At 38.5% G+C, this 18,647-nt stretch overlaps 1 protein-coding gene across 1 annotated transcript in view; it reads right to left on the reverse strand.

Moving 5' to 3' along the window:
• The window catches only part of PDIA5 (protein disulfide isomerase family A member 5), a 280,958-nt gene that overhangs the window by 200,240 nt on the left and 62,071 nt on the right, over positions 1–18,647 (reverse strand). The window contains exon 2 of the mRNA XM_032217106.1: positions 855–981. Within this exon, the coding sequence (XP_032072997.1) occupies positions 855–981 (127 nt within the window). The remainder of the gene's footprint in view (positions 1–854; positions 982–18,647) is intronic.

The following is an 18,647-nucleotide window of genomic DNA, read 5'->3' on the forward strand; positions in this document are numbered from 1 at the left end:
TAGAACTGAGAGTTGGGTCTCTATTGGATTTGAAGATTAAGTAATTCCATCTACCAAGATACAGGAAACAGGTCTTGTCTGTTGCCCCACCTGCTGCTTGAACAGCATCCCCTTGAACATTTGCACGACTCCCAACTTACCAGCTTTTAAAATAGCCTTTAAATATTATTTTTGACCCCTAGACCTTAGGTTAGAATGCTTGGGGGTGTGTGGGTTTCTACTTCTGTTGGGGTGAGCAGATGTCAGTATCTTTTGGGGTTGATTTTGATTTTATTGGTTCTTTACGCTAAGCCATCTCACTGGAGTTGGATGACCTAGAAATTTGATTATAAATACATGAATAAAAACTGAGGAGAAAAGCAAGCAGATATCTGTTGTATGCACATAAGGATTATACCATAAACCATATACCATAGTGGAAATGCAGGTTAAAATACAGCAAAAAAAAAAAAAAGCAACTATCTGTTTCTGGAAAAACCAAGCAAAATGATAGGAAAAGTGCCTCAATATAAAATAGCTGTAAATACATTTAAAAACTATCTCTATAGTTATTGGTTGCATACTTTGTACAGATATTTTTTAAAGAGAACTGCTATAGATATAACAATAAAATAAGAAGTAATTTGACAACATTATGAGACAGATCAAGTAAGCAGAGAAGAATTGATTATTGATTTAAACTCACTCTAAATGTTATCCGCAAGTTTTAATTTCTAAAGCAGATCCTGTAGAAGTGTTGTGCAAAATCTCAATTTTGAAACATTTTCCTGCTTTTCCTATCTTCTCATCTAGGCTTAGCATGTTTGTTTAAATACTAATTACCTTAAAATGTTTTTAAACTGAAGAACACTTACCAGATTTGGAATATAGCACCAACACATTATTTCGTGTTCTCAACAGCTTCTTGAAGTCCTTCTGATCACTAATTTTTTCTATCAGAGGCGATATCTTTGATGGTAACACACATGCTGGAAAGATAGCCTGCAGTGGCAAGATAAAAAGTAAAGTACAAGTAAATTTCAAAAGGAAGTCTTATTATTATTATGACACAAATTCTTTAACCTTAGCCTCAGAAAAGGGCACGTGCATCTGCTTTGGATTCCTTTCTAAATGAAGTCCTGAGGAAAATTGTATAGCATAGCAAAAACCCAATTCTTTCTGTTGGCTGAGTGCCCAATAAACGAGAAATCCAGTTCAGCCAAACACAGCTGCAGTATTCGCACAATATGTTATGCCCAAACAAATAAATGTTATTATGTCTTAATGTAAACCCAAGCACTAAGTTGTTTTTGCCCTCTCATGCATACAATAACTCTGAACTGCAAGTGCAAAAGAATGGAAAAATAGGAAGTGATAAACACTACAGAAACACATTAGAGCTACAAAAGACTCTTGAATTTCTATTCTCATGTCTCACTGCTGCAATTTCAATTCCTGGTACTAAAGATGCTAGATATCTATCAGTATGCTTAAGAGAGAGATTCTTAAATAAACCAAGAACTACTAGTGTTCCATTCACTAGGGAATGGGCTGATCAGAATTATTTTTCACCACTTTCACAGGTCATGCCCACTGCTATTCTCAATGTACACCAAATATTTGCAACCCATAGCCCTCTGTAGGGTATCCATCATTTCTCCACCATTATTCATTTTGACTAGGGCTACTGGGAACAGGTTTATCAGCATCTGGAAGATCAACCATTGCCTATTTCTTAGGTGCAAAGCAGTGATGGGTTCCAGATCCTGTTCCAACCGGTACAGTTGCAATGGGCCCGGCATTGTCCACATGGACGTGCACAGTGCACACATGCGTCTCACCGCTTCTGCGAGCCTCCGTGACGCTCAGTGGAGCGTCGTACAGGTGCTGTATGCGCTGTGCACGTAAGTACCGAAGACTTAAAAGACCTGTAAGGAGCTCGGGCAGGTGAGTGGGCCCTCTGGAGCACCCTACCAGAATGGTAGCCAGTGCTCCGGGCAGGCTCCAGTACACCTGTACTAGGGCCTACCGCCTGCAACCCACCACTGGTGTAAAGGTCTAAAATTCTTTCTCTCTCTCTCTCACGCTGTACTTTTATTGAAAGCATGAGTGTTAACTGGGCTGTTCAGCCTTTACATATGTTAACAGCTGTTCTGTCACTACAGTGAAACAAGTTTACGGTTGATCACAGAGCTCTCTCAGCTCATCTGCCAAAGCAGCTACTAAGATACCTTTTCTCTGCTGTAAATGATAAGTTTTTAGAGATCTACAGCTGATTATGGGGACTCCCATAATGTCTAAGAGTCGAAGTTCTTTACCATTACCAAGACATATATTGGGGGGGGGGGGATTTTGTTAATGCCCCCACCACACACACACTTATTGAATGTACTGTATATACCACCAACACCATACCATGCTCATTGAGTAATTCTAACAAGATGTCAGGCCCGGAAGCCATCTTTTGCATTTAGCCTTCAGGCCTGCCACATTCAATGTGGGGGGGGGGGAATGGGAGGGGAGATTATATAGAGTATGGGAGGTATATAGTCATAAAAACATTCCTTTCTCAGAGAGTCAAGTACATCTTGCCCGGCCTCTGGAGGGGTATGACTGGGAGGCATCTCCAGTTGGGACGGTGCCTGATTGGGCCATGTGACAGACATGTTGGTGCTGGGCAGGGTCTTGGACTTTCATTTGGGTGGGGAAAACCTGGAAGCTTTCATATTCAGGTTTTCCCAGATGTGCCAATATGACATCTCTAATAAAATGGAACTTTGGGGAACTTCAAGCCTCGGAGTCTTCTTTCGTTGGGGATGTTACTTGGAACCCTGACATAAAGATTGCTTGTTAAATTAAAAGTCCCCTTCCCACAGATTGAACATGCTTTCTTGGCTAAAAACATTGCCTATTTTTCTTTTACTTGCTGCGACTACAGTCTGGGTATCCTCTAGCTTAGTGTTTCTCAATCTTGACAACATGCTGGCTGGGGAAGTCTCACAGCTGAATTGCATTTATGTGAAAGTTGCCAAGGTTAAAAAATACTGAGGTAGATTATGGATCTCAGCACCCATAATTTTTAGGAATAGCCATATTGGTTGGGCATTCTGTAAATGAAGTCCACATGTCCAGAGAAAATCCCCTTAATGTGTAAGGCTGATTTGGAACAATGCGTTTAAAGAATGATTTTGTATTTCATATACGCTGTTCCTGTTTCCGGTATTAAATATTTGAATTATTAACAAAACATCCTCCATAGCTTTTTCCTGACTTTCATAAAGATCTCTAATAAATAATCTCATGGATTACAACTGAACTACCAAACCCTAATCCTAACCTGTCAGAATGTGAATATCATGGCAAGATCATTCTTTTTTTTAAAATAAATGTTTTTTAATTTTAGTTTAAAACAGGTACACATCTTTCTTTACATCTGTAGAAAATGTATCAATCAATTACAGATAAGTTTTGGTACATCTCCTCCACAGTCAACCAACATAACTCATATTAGCTAAAGCATTATTATATATCCATTTTCATTTAACTGTAATTATTATTTAGAAATATTGATAAAAGTAATAATCTTGAACAATCCCTGCCCACACCGGTGGGAGAGGAAAAAGTCAAGAAAAAAAAAAAAGGACAAATAGAAAATAAAAATTAAAATAAAAAATAAAAAATAAAAATAATACAAAAAAAGACAAAGACGACAAAAGACAAGGCAGGAAGACAAAACAAAACACAGGTGTCTATCATGAAAAAAAAGAAGAAGTATATCAACTGGTTACAACATGCTTTGGTGCTTCTCTTCCATTAACTCATATTAGTTCAAATATCTTAACTCGAATATTTACCATATCAACATCATTATACCTCCAGTTTTAATTACCTATGGTTATTTAAACATCCTTCATCCTTAGCTATACATTACATAATTAATCCATAACACATGCTGACAATTCATTTACTTATTTGTAAAATCCTCTATTATCATCAGATCCTCATATCCTATTTTAGCTGGACATCCATAATATTTAATTATATCATATATCATAACGTTTTCCCAGTATTGATTAACATTTGATTGTATGTATTTTATTTAGTTTTTAATAATGATAATTATTGTAGTTAATACTCTTTATGTATGATCTTCCAATTGTTAGTTATCATATCAACTCCACATTATATACATTACTATCAATATCAATTATTATTCAACTATATCTGTTACAAGAAAAAGCAATTAGGTTTAACTAGTTTTCAATTATATTCTTCAATCTATCAGCCAGTTCCAAATTATATATATTACTATCCATATCAGTCATTATTCAGCTATATCTATTACACATTAAGGTAATCAGATTTAGCTAATTTTAAATTACGTTCTTCCATCTGTCAGCCAGTGTCTCTCCAATAGCAAGATCTTCTCCAGCCAATTGCCACGCGTTGGATAAATTTACCAAATGTTTTCATAAGCAAATCCAGACAAAGATATTTTGGCACCTTTGGACTCTGAATGTCAGTGATGAAATAATAATGTTGTCCTGGGCTTGTAAATTTTCCAAATTAACTTTAATTCTCAAGGGTGGATTTTCCATTCCTCCTGCACTCTGTCTCTTTAAATGAGTCTTCTTTATAGCTTCCCCCTCCTTTCTTCCTCTGAGATAGACCAGACACCATTTCTCACATTTTCCGTTTGTATTTCAGGAGCATTTAAACATTCAACGATCTCAGTTTTTACTTCATATTTTAAAATCAGATGATCCAATTTTCTTTCCAGCTTTTGATAAGAGTCAAAGAGTCCTCTGCATGCGGAAAAAAGAATCTGAAATGAAATCTTAGAGGTATTTTGGGACGCCATGATGTGTCGCAGTTAAAAATTGCAAGCTCTTTTTTTTTTCCCCACAGACTTCTTAGTCTCTTACAGGCTGTGCAATCTTATCTGATCGTAAACAAAGCCAAGTAATAAAGTAATAAAAGTGTCGAGTCGTGACGGGCTAATTAGTAGAGAATAAATTTTACGATCCACTTAGGGAGATTCAGAGGGGGGAGGATGTCGAGGAGTTTCTTGAAGCATTTAAGAAGTAAAGTAACCACCAGCCATAAATCCATTAAAAAAAGCCAATTCGCCGCTAAATTTCCCTGTTCTTTGGTTTCAGTTATCTTAAGTTTTTAACGCGAACAGTCTCTCTTGAATAATAAAATCAGCTAACCAGATGACATCACTTCTACCATTCTTAGGGGCAACCTGCAGTTTCAGTTAGCACGCAGCTAATCCAAAAAGGAATTGGCACGAGGAGTTAATACCCCCTCCGAGACTTGCGGGTGTCTCTGAGGTTCTGGGTCTCTCCTCACCTTCACTGTCGTCTACGGGACAGCTAGAGTTCAAAGAACCCGTCCAAAATCCTTCGGTATAGAGGAATTTCAGGAGTAGCCTGAAACTCCATCTTTTCACTGCTAAGCCCCACCTTCTTCCGGCAAGATCATTCTTAACAGAGAGTCCCTACAGCAAAATCAGGCCTAAAAGCAACCCTTGATATAAACTATTTTTTTTAGTGAGAAGATGATAATGAGGATGATGATATCATCTATTCCAGTGGTTCCCAAACTTGGCAACTTTAAGACTTGTGGACTTCAACTCCCAGAATTCTCCAGCCAGCAGAGCTCTTGAAGTCCACAAGTCTTAAAGTTGCCAAGTTTGGGAACCACTGATCTATTCAATCGTGTGTGACTCTTGGAGATTCTCTACACACTTTCCAATCTTGCACTACTTTGGATTTTCTATGCTTTTCAACTGGTGTCAGATTTGATGGTTTCCAGCCGCCATGTTCTTTGATGGGCTGGTTTTCTCTTAATGCTAATTCTTCAAACATAATTGCTTTCTCCAGTGAATTTCCCCACATGACATGGCCAAAGTAAGTGAGACACAGTTTCATGATTTCGCCTTCTAGTGACATACCTTGTTTTAGTGAGACTGCATTAACATAAAACTAGTTCCACTTATTTATCTAGTAAGATTCTGAGAGATGAGATGTTTCTGCTGAAATTGTTTGTTAGGCTTCAGATAGCTGCAAGCAGGCAGGAAGTATTCAAATGGTTCCTCTCCAGTAGTCATCCTGATTTTTTTTTAAAAAAAAATCCAAAGCCTATTCCTGTGGAATTATTCAGAGAAAAGTCTTGTACTAGCAATCCAGGAGATGCTATTTCCTTTTTATAACACAAATAATTTTGTGTTAACTACTGAATATCACATGTCCTTTACAATAGCTACAAAATGCAATCAAAACTACAGTAGAGAGGTTGGACCACTCTATCTATAATGCAAGTACTGGGTGAGACTATACCTGTCTCTTTCTATCCCTTATCCTTCCACTTATTTCTCTTTTGTCTGCTATTGTTACCAAACATCCTGAATCAGAGGCAAGAGCAGGCATTATTGGCTGCTGCCCCAAAACTATAGAGATCCTTTTTATAAGAGCCAAAGTGTTCGGTCTGTTGTTATTATATTCAGTGTGCTCTTCAACCCTTTTTTATTTTACAAAGACTTGCATTTTCTGCTCAGTATGCCTTTTAAAGCAATTGCCTGATATATTGGTTATACATTCTGTTTGTTATTCTATAGGTTACATGGTTTGCATTTTATACCTTAATGTCATCTCATGATTAACAGACAGCCCCTATTTTTATTATATATTCTCCCAATACATACATAAAGAGAAAATGCATATTCTACACTATACCGAAAAATAAAAAAATACTTCCATACTAATCATATATTATTCAGTGAAATGGTATGTTTTTCTTTAGTCAATGGTTAATGTAGACTAAAAAAACATAAAAAGGTGTTTTTAGATTCCACATTGATGTCAGGAAATGGCTCTGTACCTTGCCATACATATACATACATACACACATACACACACACACACACACACACACACACACACACACACACACACACACACATTGCTTGTAAAATTAAACTATTAATTCCAATATATTTGTAGTTTAATTTTATTCAAGTAAAAATGAGAAAATTAATCAATGAATTGATGACCGGGATACAATGGATATATATTTTCCTGCACAAATTCTGCCCAACATTCTTAATATTTATTTTAATTTATTAAATTTATATGCTGCCCATCTCACAAAGCAACTCTGGATAACTATATATTGTGCTCACACAGTGGGCTGAAGTAAAACTTATCAATTATCCACGCCTATTTGGTACTAATAGTTATACCACATCAGATCTCAATGCATAGCCTTCAAATAAAAAGGCATATATACTGTATTTAGCAACAACAATATGAAACAATAATATATAGAGAGAAACCTGAAAAATTCTGAGAAAATACCTCAGTCCCCATGGAACCTCATATGTAGCCACCAAAGAGGTCCACTAAAAAACTGCTACTCATGGTGTTCCACTGTTGAGAAATAAAAGAGGCTCAGCTTAAAAGTCATCAATGGTGCCCATTTTTTTGGATTAGCCTCCTTCTTGATGTTAGACTTCTGGCCCCTTTGGTGATAGCCTTCTAGAAACCAGCAAAGTCTCAATTCTCTGAAGGGTGTTTGGGATGTGATCCTTCATCCTTATCATTTGTTCTTTAATCATCATCATCAGAGGTTTTTTAAGAAGGCATTGGACAACCACTTATTATAATAATGTTCTGGATTATGGTACTTTGGAAGTTGTGACATTTTGGATTTGGATTTATTCGACTTGTATGCCGCCCTATTCCCAAAGGGACTCAGGGCGGCTGAACAAAAGCCAAGGGGAGGGGAACAAATACAAAAAAAGTAAGACAAAAACAAGACAACAATACAAACAATTTAAAAAACACAACAAGCACAACCAATTCGAGTAGGGGTGGAACTCAACAACCCCAAGCCTGCTGGGACAGCCAGGTCTTAACGGCTATACGGAAGGCCTGAAGGGTGGCAAGGGTCCGAATCTCCATGGGGAGATCGTTCCAGAGGGCCGGAGCAGCCACAGAGAAGGCCCTCCTCCGGGTGGTCGACAGCCGGCATTGGCCGGTAGATGGAATTCGGAGGAGGCCTAATCTGTGGGATCTAATGGGTCTATGGGAGGTAATTGGCAGAAGGCGATCTCTCAAGTACCCAGGTCCAATACCATGTAGGGCTTTATAAGTGACGACTAGCACCTTGAAGCATATTCGGAGACCAATAGGCAGCCAGTGCAGCTCGCGGAGGATAGGTGTAACGTGGGTGTACCTAGGTGCACCCACAATCGCTCACGCGGCTGCATTCTGGACAAGCTGAAGTCTCCGAACACTCTTCAAGGGCTGCCCCATGTAGAGCGCATTGCAGTAGTCTAGTCTTGAGGTCACAAGGGCATGAGTGACTGTTGTAAGAGCCTCCCGGTTCAGGTAGGACACAATTGTTGCACCAGGCGAACCTGGGCAAATGCCCCCCTGGTCACAGCTGACAAATGGTGATCTAAAGTCAGCTGTGGATCCAGGAGGACTCCCAAATTGCGAATCCTGTCTCAGGGGCGTATAATTTCACCCCCCAGCCTGAGAGATGGAATACCTGGCCAATTTGTGGGAGGGAAAAACACAAGCCACTCGGTCTTGTCAGGATTGAGAGCCAGCTTGTTCACCCCCATCCAGACCCTAACATCCTCCAGGCACTGACACATCACGTCAACCGCTTCACTGAGCTGGCACAGGGCGGACAGATACAATTGAGTATCATCCGCATACTGGTGGTATTTTATCCTGTGCCATCGGATGATCTCTCCCAGTGGCTTCATGTAGATGTTGAACAGGAGGGGGACAGGACCGACCCCTGCGGCACCCCATAATTAAGGGAATTTTTTTAAAATTTTTCAATAGCATACTAGCAATCATCCAAAACATAATCAAGTAGAAGACCCACAAAGAGAGAGAAGAACCAGGTGCCCAAACTGCAAATCACAATATTTATTGATTTTACCTGCAAGTTTGGGAATCTAAAAACAAAACCATCATTAAAATAAGAAGAAAACTAGAGATAAAGACAAAAACATACTATTGCAACTAGGGAAATCAGTTAGCTCAACTAACTTCCTGACACTTGTTTGTTCCTAGGCAAATACCTAGTTTTTAATGACTTTTCAAAGCAATAGCACTTAGACTTATATACAGCTTCATGGTGCTTTACAACCCTCTTTAAATGATTTATAGTGTCAGCCTATTGACCCCAACAATCTGGGTTCTCATTTACTGACCTTGGAAGGATGGAAGGCTGAGTCAACCTTGAGCTGGTGAGAATCGAATTGCTGAACTGCAGGCAGCCAGCAGTCAGCAGAAGTAGCCTGCAGTACTGCACTCTAACCATTGCGCCATCACAGCCCACAAAGGCAACAAAATCAAGGCTAACCTAATATCAGATGGTGTCCCAGAAGGTAGCTGCTATAGAGCAGCTGTCCCAACCTGTCTGACAACAGAGACTGGCTTCAGAAGAAAATTTGTCTTTCAAAGACCTCCCACATCCCACATCTTCACAGATTAAGATTCATTTGCTCACCTGCTGCTTAAGCAGCCCAGTTCCTAACTTGCCACAGACCGATATTTGTCTGCAGCTAGGGATTGAATAACCCTTCTATAGGAGATTATTCATAAATTACTTGTTACTAATATTAATTAACAGATGAATTAAATAATGAATTAATGTTGATAAAATAAATAATAAATAATTATTTGTTGTTTCCAAGGAGATTGTGGGGGAACTAGAAGTAACCACAATTCTTAAGCAGTTACATTAGTTTATTAAAACACAAAAAGCAAGAATGTGATTTATATCTACACCTTGGATAAACAATGCCAAATGAAATTTCTACTAAGCACTGTGCAATGAGAAACAAGGAACTGATAATGTCTTATTCTGACCAAAACCTAGTATTATTTCTATTCCCATGATAAGCCTTTTTTCCTTGAAAAATGAGATAGGGTTGGCAAGAATGGGAAAGTGATGCCTGTGAAACTTTATGAATATTAAAAATCTATCTAGTTTCAAGACAAATAATGTTCCGGCTAGAAGCTAGAGGGATATATAATTTATACATTGATTGTCTAGCAGGATAGGTGAGCATATCTAATAGTAACATGAGACACACATTTTAGCTCCATAATATATTAGGTTTGACTTGTATCTCCTAGGACATCTTTATTTTCCTTATGAAAAACTATTATTTACTGAATGTTCATCCCAGAGATCTTGTATTAACAGTATGAAATGTATCCACTTACATCAGCTTGGAGCTATAAACTCCATTGTAAAGTTGAAGACTATACCTTAATAAGATATTACAATAATATATTTTATTTCAGTCACCTACTCTATTATGTGTAAGTTGGGGTCAATAACTATCTGTTCATATTTGCATGATATAGGAAACAAATCATTATTGATTCGATCATATGCATATATTTTATAAAGTAGAAGCTGAGTTCACCTCAATAACATGGTTTGACTTAACCAAAATGGTAATGATTCATACATGCTACACCCTAACACAATTACATCAAAGGTTAATACATCTTATGAAACTATATAACTTGTCACTTTTAAATTTTGCAGATACATTTTTTTCTCCATCTGGGTACCTGCTTAGAAAGATAATATGAACCACAAGCCCTCTGTTATTCATATCTTTTTGGACAAATGCCAATTCTTTGGTTATCTCAGTATCTCTTCAAAGACAAGAAATAACTGAACAGATTTTAAGTGCTTTGAACATTATTATGACATTCGAGCAATTAACCTTAGTCTCTTCTTAGCTAGGATGAACAAATCAGCATGCCATATAAAGCCTATAAAGACTGGAGCTCAATTTATATAGACAAGTGATGCTACATGATTTAGGATACAATACAATGGTCATCCATATCAGCTCTCCTAATTTTTGCAACAGGCTACACCAGTGATGGCTAACCTTTTGGTCCTCACTTGCCAAAAGTGCACATGTGCGCGCAACAGCACACATGTACGTGCAACAGCACACATGTGCGTGCCCACACCCATAATGCAATATGTGCATGACGCCCTCCCCCCATGCATGCAGGTGTGCACTCCCACTGCTCCACATTTTGGGCCTAGCAGGCCTCCCTGCAGCACCTCCTAGGACCAAAAATGGGGCACGGGGAATGCTGCATGCCCTGTGCTCCTGCCCCCACATGCCCCATGCCGCATGTGTGGCAGAGACCCGAAAATCAGCTGGACGGCAGGAGGTACACATGCATGCGTGGTGGAGCTGAGCTGGGGTGATGGCACACATGCCCACAGAGAGGGCTCCGTGTGCCACCTGTGGCACGCGTGCCATAGGTTAGGTTCGCCATCACAAGACTATACTTTTTAAGAGTGATAGCAAGGCTGTGCTATTTAGCCTTTAATACAAAAATATTTGAAACTATGCCTCAATTACCAGATTATTTAACAAATACAGGAGGCTTTTTTATTTATTTAAATAAGCACATCTCAAACTGCACATAGGATTTTTAAAGTCATTTCTTTCAAAAATTAATATAGGAAAATGCAGCTTAAGGAAAGTTTCCACCCTCCACATAGGTACAATGAATTTTTGTCTTGTATCAAAAATCTACTACTTGGAAGAAAGCTTAAAGTGGACCATTAGTTTGTACTTTTATATGCATTTGCATGTAGTATGACAAACATAGAAAGCAGTCATTTTGATCATGTGACCATGGAAATGCTGCAACGTTAATAAGTGTGAAAAACAGTCAACACTGACTTATTTTTTGACTTTGAGTGGTCACTAAATGAACGGTTGTAAGTGAAGGCCAAGCTGTATTTCTCTTCAGTTATATTACAGTCAATCTTTCTTGATCAATATTGTACTGGAAGCTAGTTAGATACTTCAGTATGTAATTTCATATAACAACTCTATAATAAAAGAGACATAAATACATTATTATGAGACTCAGATGTCTTTATGTATTTTTCACTTCCTTTAACATGCTGTGCCTCCTATGCATCTTATTCAGTGTTCAAATATAGCTTATTCCCAAGCAAGAAAGGGTGTGTTCAAGCTCTAATTTGCTTTAAGTGGGAAAATGGATAGAATAACATATCAATATCACAGAAATGCCAAGTGAAATAAATTATAGTGTGAAAGGGTAATAAACTCATGGTAATAGATCAGTAACAGTCTTATGCATGACAAAGTTTGAGAAGTGCATAAACAGACCATAACTATCACATTGGAACCACAAATGAGCTGCACAAAAAGAAATTATGGAAGAGCTGCCTTCATTTTGTTAAAAACTAACAATGAATTCAAAATGTCAAAAATCAACTCTGTGAAGGGATGCTATTGGGACTTATTCATGTTTAGTTTACCAAATATTTTGGATTTTGAGATCAACTTGTGTGTGTGTGTGTGTGTGTGTATAAATGAATAGTATAAAAGAATTAATACTAACAGCAACAGCAATAACAACAGCATTCCTCTACCAAGGCACAAAACAAATAAAATTCATCATCAGTGCACAAATTAACAACTGAACCTGACTATCCAGCCACTACAATCATCCATATTAAACAGTATCATCTGAGAATATCAAAATGTACATGCATTTGTAATTCATATAAAATAATACTAACCTATAACTATCCATATATACAAGAATTAATTTGGGTAAATAGCCCTGTACTAATAATCCATTTGTTAGGGTTCCAAATAGCATCCAAAAGTAAATCAGAGTCAAAGGCAAAGTATTGCTCAAACTTCCAATTTATTAAGAGAGTCATACTGGCACATCTGGGAAAACCCGAATCTGAAAGCTTCCCGGTTTTCCCCACCCAGTTGAAAGTTCAAGATCGTGCCCCCACACCCACAAGTCCATCACATGGTCCAATCTTCCACTCCCATGCTGGCAGTTCCACCCATCCAGGTGAAGAGGTACGAAGACAAAGGATGACCTTGGCAATCTAAAAGGAATTTTATTTTGGTTACATCACATCCTACTCCTTACTACCCCCCCTCCCATTTCCCCACTATAGAAACAGCATAGTAGACAAAAGTGTGGCAGGCTAAAGATCCCAAAAGGAACCTGGCTGCAGGCCTGACACCATTAATCAAATAGAAAAGCATTTTAATTTCCTTTAAAAGGCCATCAAAGTTTCACAGGGAAATGGGAGAAGAGAACAGATTCCAAAGCTATAGATGGGCCCAGGTTCCCCAAAACCTAAATAAAGAAGAATGTTTGTAGCTCAGTGTTGAAATGAGGAGTCCTTGGTGCTCTCTGAGCTTGGTTGTTTCTTGCAGATGTTTCATTACCCAAAGTAGATAATATCATCAGTGTTAAGGTAGCATTGATGATGTTACCTACTTCAGATAATGAAACATCTGCAAGAAAACAACCAAGCTCAGAGGGCACCAAGGACCGCTTACTTGAGTCTTGGACCCACCGCTGTGAAGTAGAGAATAGAAAGTAAGTCCTGCCCCAAATTAGATAAACAGAACTGGATTTTAGGGAGAAATGATTACCTTTTTATGCTTTTGTATGTTTGGGGGGGGGGGGGGCGAGGGGAGAAAGAGAAAGGGGGCACAAACTTGACTGTCACTACAGGTAGTCCTTGACTTCACTTAGTGACCGTCTGAAGTTACAATGCACTGGAAGAAGTGACTTATGACCGTTGTTAACACTTACAGTGTTTGCAGCATCCCCATGATCACGTAATCAAATTTGGACACTTGGCAACTGGCTTGTATTTATGATTGTTCCAATGTCCCTCCCATTAATCAAATGATCACCTTTTACAGCATTCTGACCATCAAAGGCAATGGGGAAGCCAGATTCACTTAATAACCACATTACCACTTACCGTATTTTTCGGAGTATAAGACGCACCAAAATTTTGAAGAGGTAAATTTTTTTTTAAAAAGGGGGGGTTGTACTCAGTGGGCCTCCCAAACACTCTGCAACCATTTTATGAAAAACAGGGCATGCATAGGCTTTGGGTGGCTTGTAGAATGCTCCTAGGGGCTGGGGGAGCAAAATGAGCAAAAATCAGCTCGTTTTTCACTTGTTTTTTCCCTCCCCAGCCCCCAGGAGCACTTTGCAGGCCTCCCAAACACTCTGCATGTCCATTTTTGCGAAGGGGGCAGGGCTTCAGCAGGACAAAATGCTGATAAGATGCACCCAGATTTTCACCCCTCTTTTTTGGGGGGAGAAAGGTACGACTTATACTCCAAAAAATACGGTAACAACTGCAGTGATTCACTTAACCAGCGTGGCAAGAAAGGTCATAAACTGGGGCAAAATTCACTTAAGAAATGTCTCGCTTAGCAACAGAAATTTTGGGCTCAATTGTGGGCATAAGTCGAGGCCTAAGTGTAGAGTGGTCTAAATACAAGCAGCAGTAGTTACAATTTTGCTCTGGCTTTAATATTAAATAAAAAATAGAAAAAAGAAGTCTAGTTTACAAACCAAGCCAGTATTTTTTTTAAAGGGACTTAAGGATGGTTTACCTGCCACATAGAAAGCCAGACTTGGCTACCCTTTCCCTTGATTTGTTTGCCAAATGGGCACAAAACTACGTTGTTTGATTGACCAATTTAAGGCAGGTTAAGTCCATCGTGATCTGATTCCAGCTAAATCAATTAAGCCCAACTTTGAGTGGTGGATTCCAGACCTTGTGGTTTGCGGAAATCCAACATGAGCCAACTCAAACCACAAGGATTTATTGCCTATTTTAGATTTCAGAGGCTGCTTTCAGAGAATATTTAGATACTTTCAGTTATTTTATTTACTAGTACATCTTCTCCAGAGCCCATTTCAATACTTTTTCCCTCATCGGTTTCTGAGGGCAAAATAAATCTCTCACGTGCAGCAGGTTAAAAAAATATCAAATCAGTAAATGAAGTCCCAGCCTCTCAGAGTTTCTGTTTATGAGCATTGGGAGAGATCAAATCCTTTGAGAGTGCCTTTCTATGATTTGAATTTTATTTAGAGCTGTGTTCTAGGTTACTTTGACCTTTCTTTTAAAAAACTGTCCAATCACAGAGGTGAAGTTTTCATAAATTTTCATAGAGAGATATTGTGAAATTACCTACTTTATTAGAAACATTTGTTATTAGCAATAAGTGTGAGCATTTTGAGATTAGGTCTATTATATTGGAAATATTAAGTCATGATAGTAGTGATAATAAATGGTGTGGATATAAGTGATTTTTTTTCTTTTCTGTTTTACCTCTATAGCCATGATAAGGTTTTGAGACTGTTTAGTTGAGCATAGGGCTAGGACTGCAATATTTCTTTCAACGTGGCTAACTGAGGTTATCACAATGGTGGGATACGATCAGTATTCCCCGGTACAGGCGTAACGGTGCCTACTGGGAGCACCAGGTACCATTCCGGTACGGTGCTCCGGAAGGTCCACCCACCCACCCTCCTTACCTGTATTTGAGATGATCAGGGCTTACGCGCACGGAGCATACAGTGCCTGTGCGACGCTCTGCTGAGCAGTTGGAGTGTTGCAGAGCCGTTGCAGAGAGTCACGGGCAGTAAGTACACATGCGTACACATGCGATACATGTGGTGGACGCCTGGCCCCGTTGCACCATACCGGTTGCAACGGGATCCGGAACCCACCACTGGGTTATCATTATCTGCTACAGCAGATTTAGAAAGCACTTTGAGGATAAAATTGTTCATATCTGTGAATTGTTTGTATTTAAATAGTGCTTTTGATCATGTCTGTGTGTGTGTTTATGTGTGTCTCTGTGTGTGTATTATTCAGCCTGAATTCAGGATGATTTGGAGAGACAGTCATGATCATTTTAATCTCCTGCAAGAAACTGTTTAAGCTACTTAATTTATCAGCCGCTTTTGCTGCCACTGGTAACATAACATTCTTGGGATAACTCAGGGAGCTTTAAGCTGTATGTTTTTATAAAAGTGGTCCTGGTCTTACTTGTAGGGACAGTCTCAGAATATAGTATTGCATGGGTATGCTTCTGTATCCTGGCAATTACATTATGGGACTCCATCAAGCACTACTGTTTCCCCAATGCTATTTCACGTCAACATAAAACAGCTGAATCAGGTGGTTTGCATTAGGTGACACCTAATGTACAGATAACCAGTCAGCTTTACCTCTCCCTACCTTCTAGATTGGGGAAAGTTGTGGAAATTGTGAACTAGTGTCTGGATACAATGATGGAGTAGATAAAACCAACAAGTTGAAATTGAATCAGAATAAGATAGCAACGTTTGGAATTGCTGGGTCCCATGTTTAGGAATTGAGCAGTTTATTTCAACTGGGATTGCACTTTCTCAAAACAAAAAACAAAAAAATAACCAAGAACAAAGTTAGGGGTGGGAGATTTAAATCACCATGTTACAAAATCCTAAAAAACTTGACACTATGATGTAGCCCTTTCCCTCAATAGACCTGGTTGATCACTGAGATTATCAAGAAAGATCCTACTACTACACCAAGATCTACAGCATGCTATCTGGTAGACTTTCTCTATAGTAGAATCCATGCTCTGGTATCTGTCCTTCCTGAAATTTGGGAGATGCCTACTCTAACACCTTTTAGACACAGGCTGTAAATTTACCTCTTCACTCAAACCTCCCTAGTGCGAATGGTAAAAGAATACTCCCCATTACTAACTTTTTAATGATTATATTGTTTTCAATATTGTTTTAATGCATTATTTATTATGTGTTTTACAGCTGTTTTTATTGTAAAATGCACAGGAAGGTGTGCAATAAATAAATAAATCAGCCTCGCACTCAAAATATTAAACCATCCCTAGAAGCCTTGCTAAGGCTTGACCTCAAATACTAACCAATTGCTGGAATATGTGCTTTGCAGCAACATTTAGCACTTTTCTTAGGAAAATAATTAATAGAAAATTGGGCTTTCTAGAAAAGTATTCTGTTGTTAACTGAAAAGCATACATTGTGGGTTTTCTTTTTAAAAAATCCCCTTCAAAAAATAATACAGAAAAAAATAAGAAAACTTTGGAAAGTAACTAATAACACTGCTTCAATTTAACCGAACTACCCACACAAAGTTTGTCAATATCTGGGATTTGTCTCAAAAGATATGCCCATTACTATATATCTTTTGTAAATGACTTCAAAAAGATAATACTAGCCTTTCTGTTTCTATGGTTTGTTTACAACCTAATATCACACCTGAGGTGATAGAAAAATATACATACTCTTGCAAAAGAAAATGTTTCTCACCAAATCTCTCCCCTCCATCACACATCACTTACAACAGGACTCTTTTCACTAACAATTTGAAAAGCTTACCATTTGACAGTAATAATCATTTTTTTAAAAAAACAATCCTTTTGCAGTCTAGAAAGTCTGTTAGAAAATCTTGAGAAAAACACTTCTCAAGCGTAACTGTAATTGTTCATTCTTTAGAAAAGCTAAGTTATATCAAGACAGAAATTATCTAGCAGAGATACTACTTCAATTGCTAACTACATTGCTCCTACCCAATACTGGAATCCATGACAGCTACTGATTTCTTCTCACCATTAGATGTCCTGTCACATTACTGACAGAAGAGAAGTTCTGGATGAGAAGGAATTTTCTCATCTCCCATTCAGTAACGCCTTTGTGAACAGTCGGCTGGACGTTTGTGTATAAAATTGCTAACATCCGGTGCAATTTGGCTATTATTGTTGAAAGAATGAGGAAGCCGAGGTGTCATTGGCACTCTATTGCTATGTCTGCTTGGATCAATTTCAGTCCATTTCCTTCACAGCTGCCAGCAAGGGGGTTGAGGAAATATATGCAGTTGTATATACTTTGGATGCTTGCCCATCATGGAGGCCTCTAACCTGAATAGGGGCGGGATTGATCTTCTGATGTGAAGAATTTTAAGGATGCCCCTGAGAAGTGAGAAAAAACAGCTGCCATCTCTACAGGAAACCGTAATCAGGCTCTTTTTGAGCCTGCTTACTCCTGATTATCACCGTGTTTCCAACAGCTTCTTCCTGACAGTTGATCCAGAGTGATATAATTGGATGGACTAACAATTTTGTTACATGGTTTTGGGGACTAGCATTACGTTAGCAGTTTCAATGTTTGTTTCTTATTCTAAGAATCAAGAGGGATATTTTGAAAAGAATCAAAGGGCTGCCTGCTTTTTTGTCTCTCTTTTTTTCTAAAAAAAACACATTTCATGCAGATTTTTGAACATGTTATAATTATTTTGGCTACTAAGAGAAGTCTATGTTAACAATTATTTACTGGAATAAGTAACTTATTGCATCTTCCAGAACAAAACTAAGGAGGAGCATTTTTTAATGACTGTCTAATTCTGAGAATTGCAATGTTGGGTAGGTGGAACAGGTTATTTTATTCTTTAAAAGCAACATTATAAAGAACTTAAGGGCCCAGGTTATCTTCTGCAACCACTGATGCGAGATTAGGGAGAAAATCACCATGATGTTAACATCATCAGATGTTAATTATATATAGCTGAATTCCAACAACATGACAAACCACAGTTGCTTTTAAATTCTGGGTGTGGTGTTGGTGGCAGCTGGGCGGGTATGCGGTCGTGGTGGTGATGACAATGGCAGCATGGAAGCCCTTGCCAGGGTCAGGAGGGTAGCAGCGCTACCAACAGCTACCCCGCAAATGTCAGCATGAGAGCTGACA

This window comes from Thamnophis elegans, chromosome 1 (genome assembly GCF_009769535.1).
Source record: "Thamnophis elegans isolate rThaEle1 chromosome 1, rThaEle1.pri, whole genome shotgun sequence".
Classification (NCBI taxonomy): domain Eukaryota; kingdom Metazoa; phylum Chordata; class Lepidosauria; order Squamata; family Colubridae; genus Thamnophis; species Thamnophis elegans.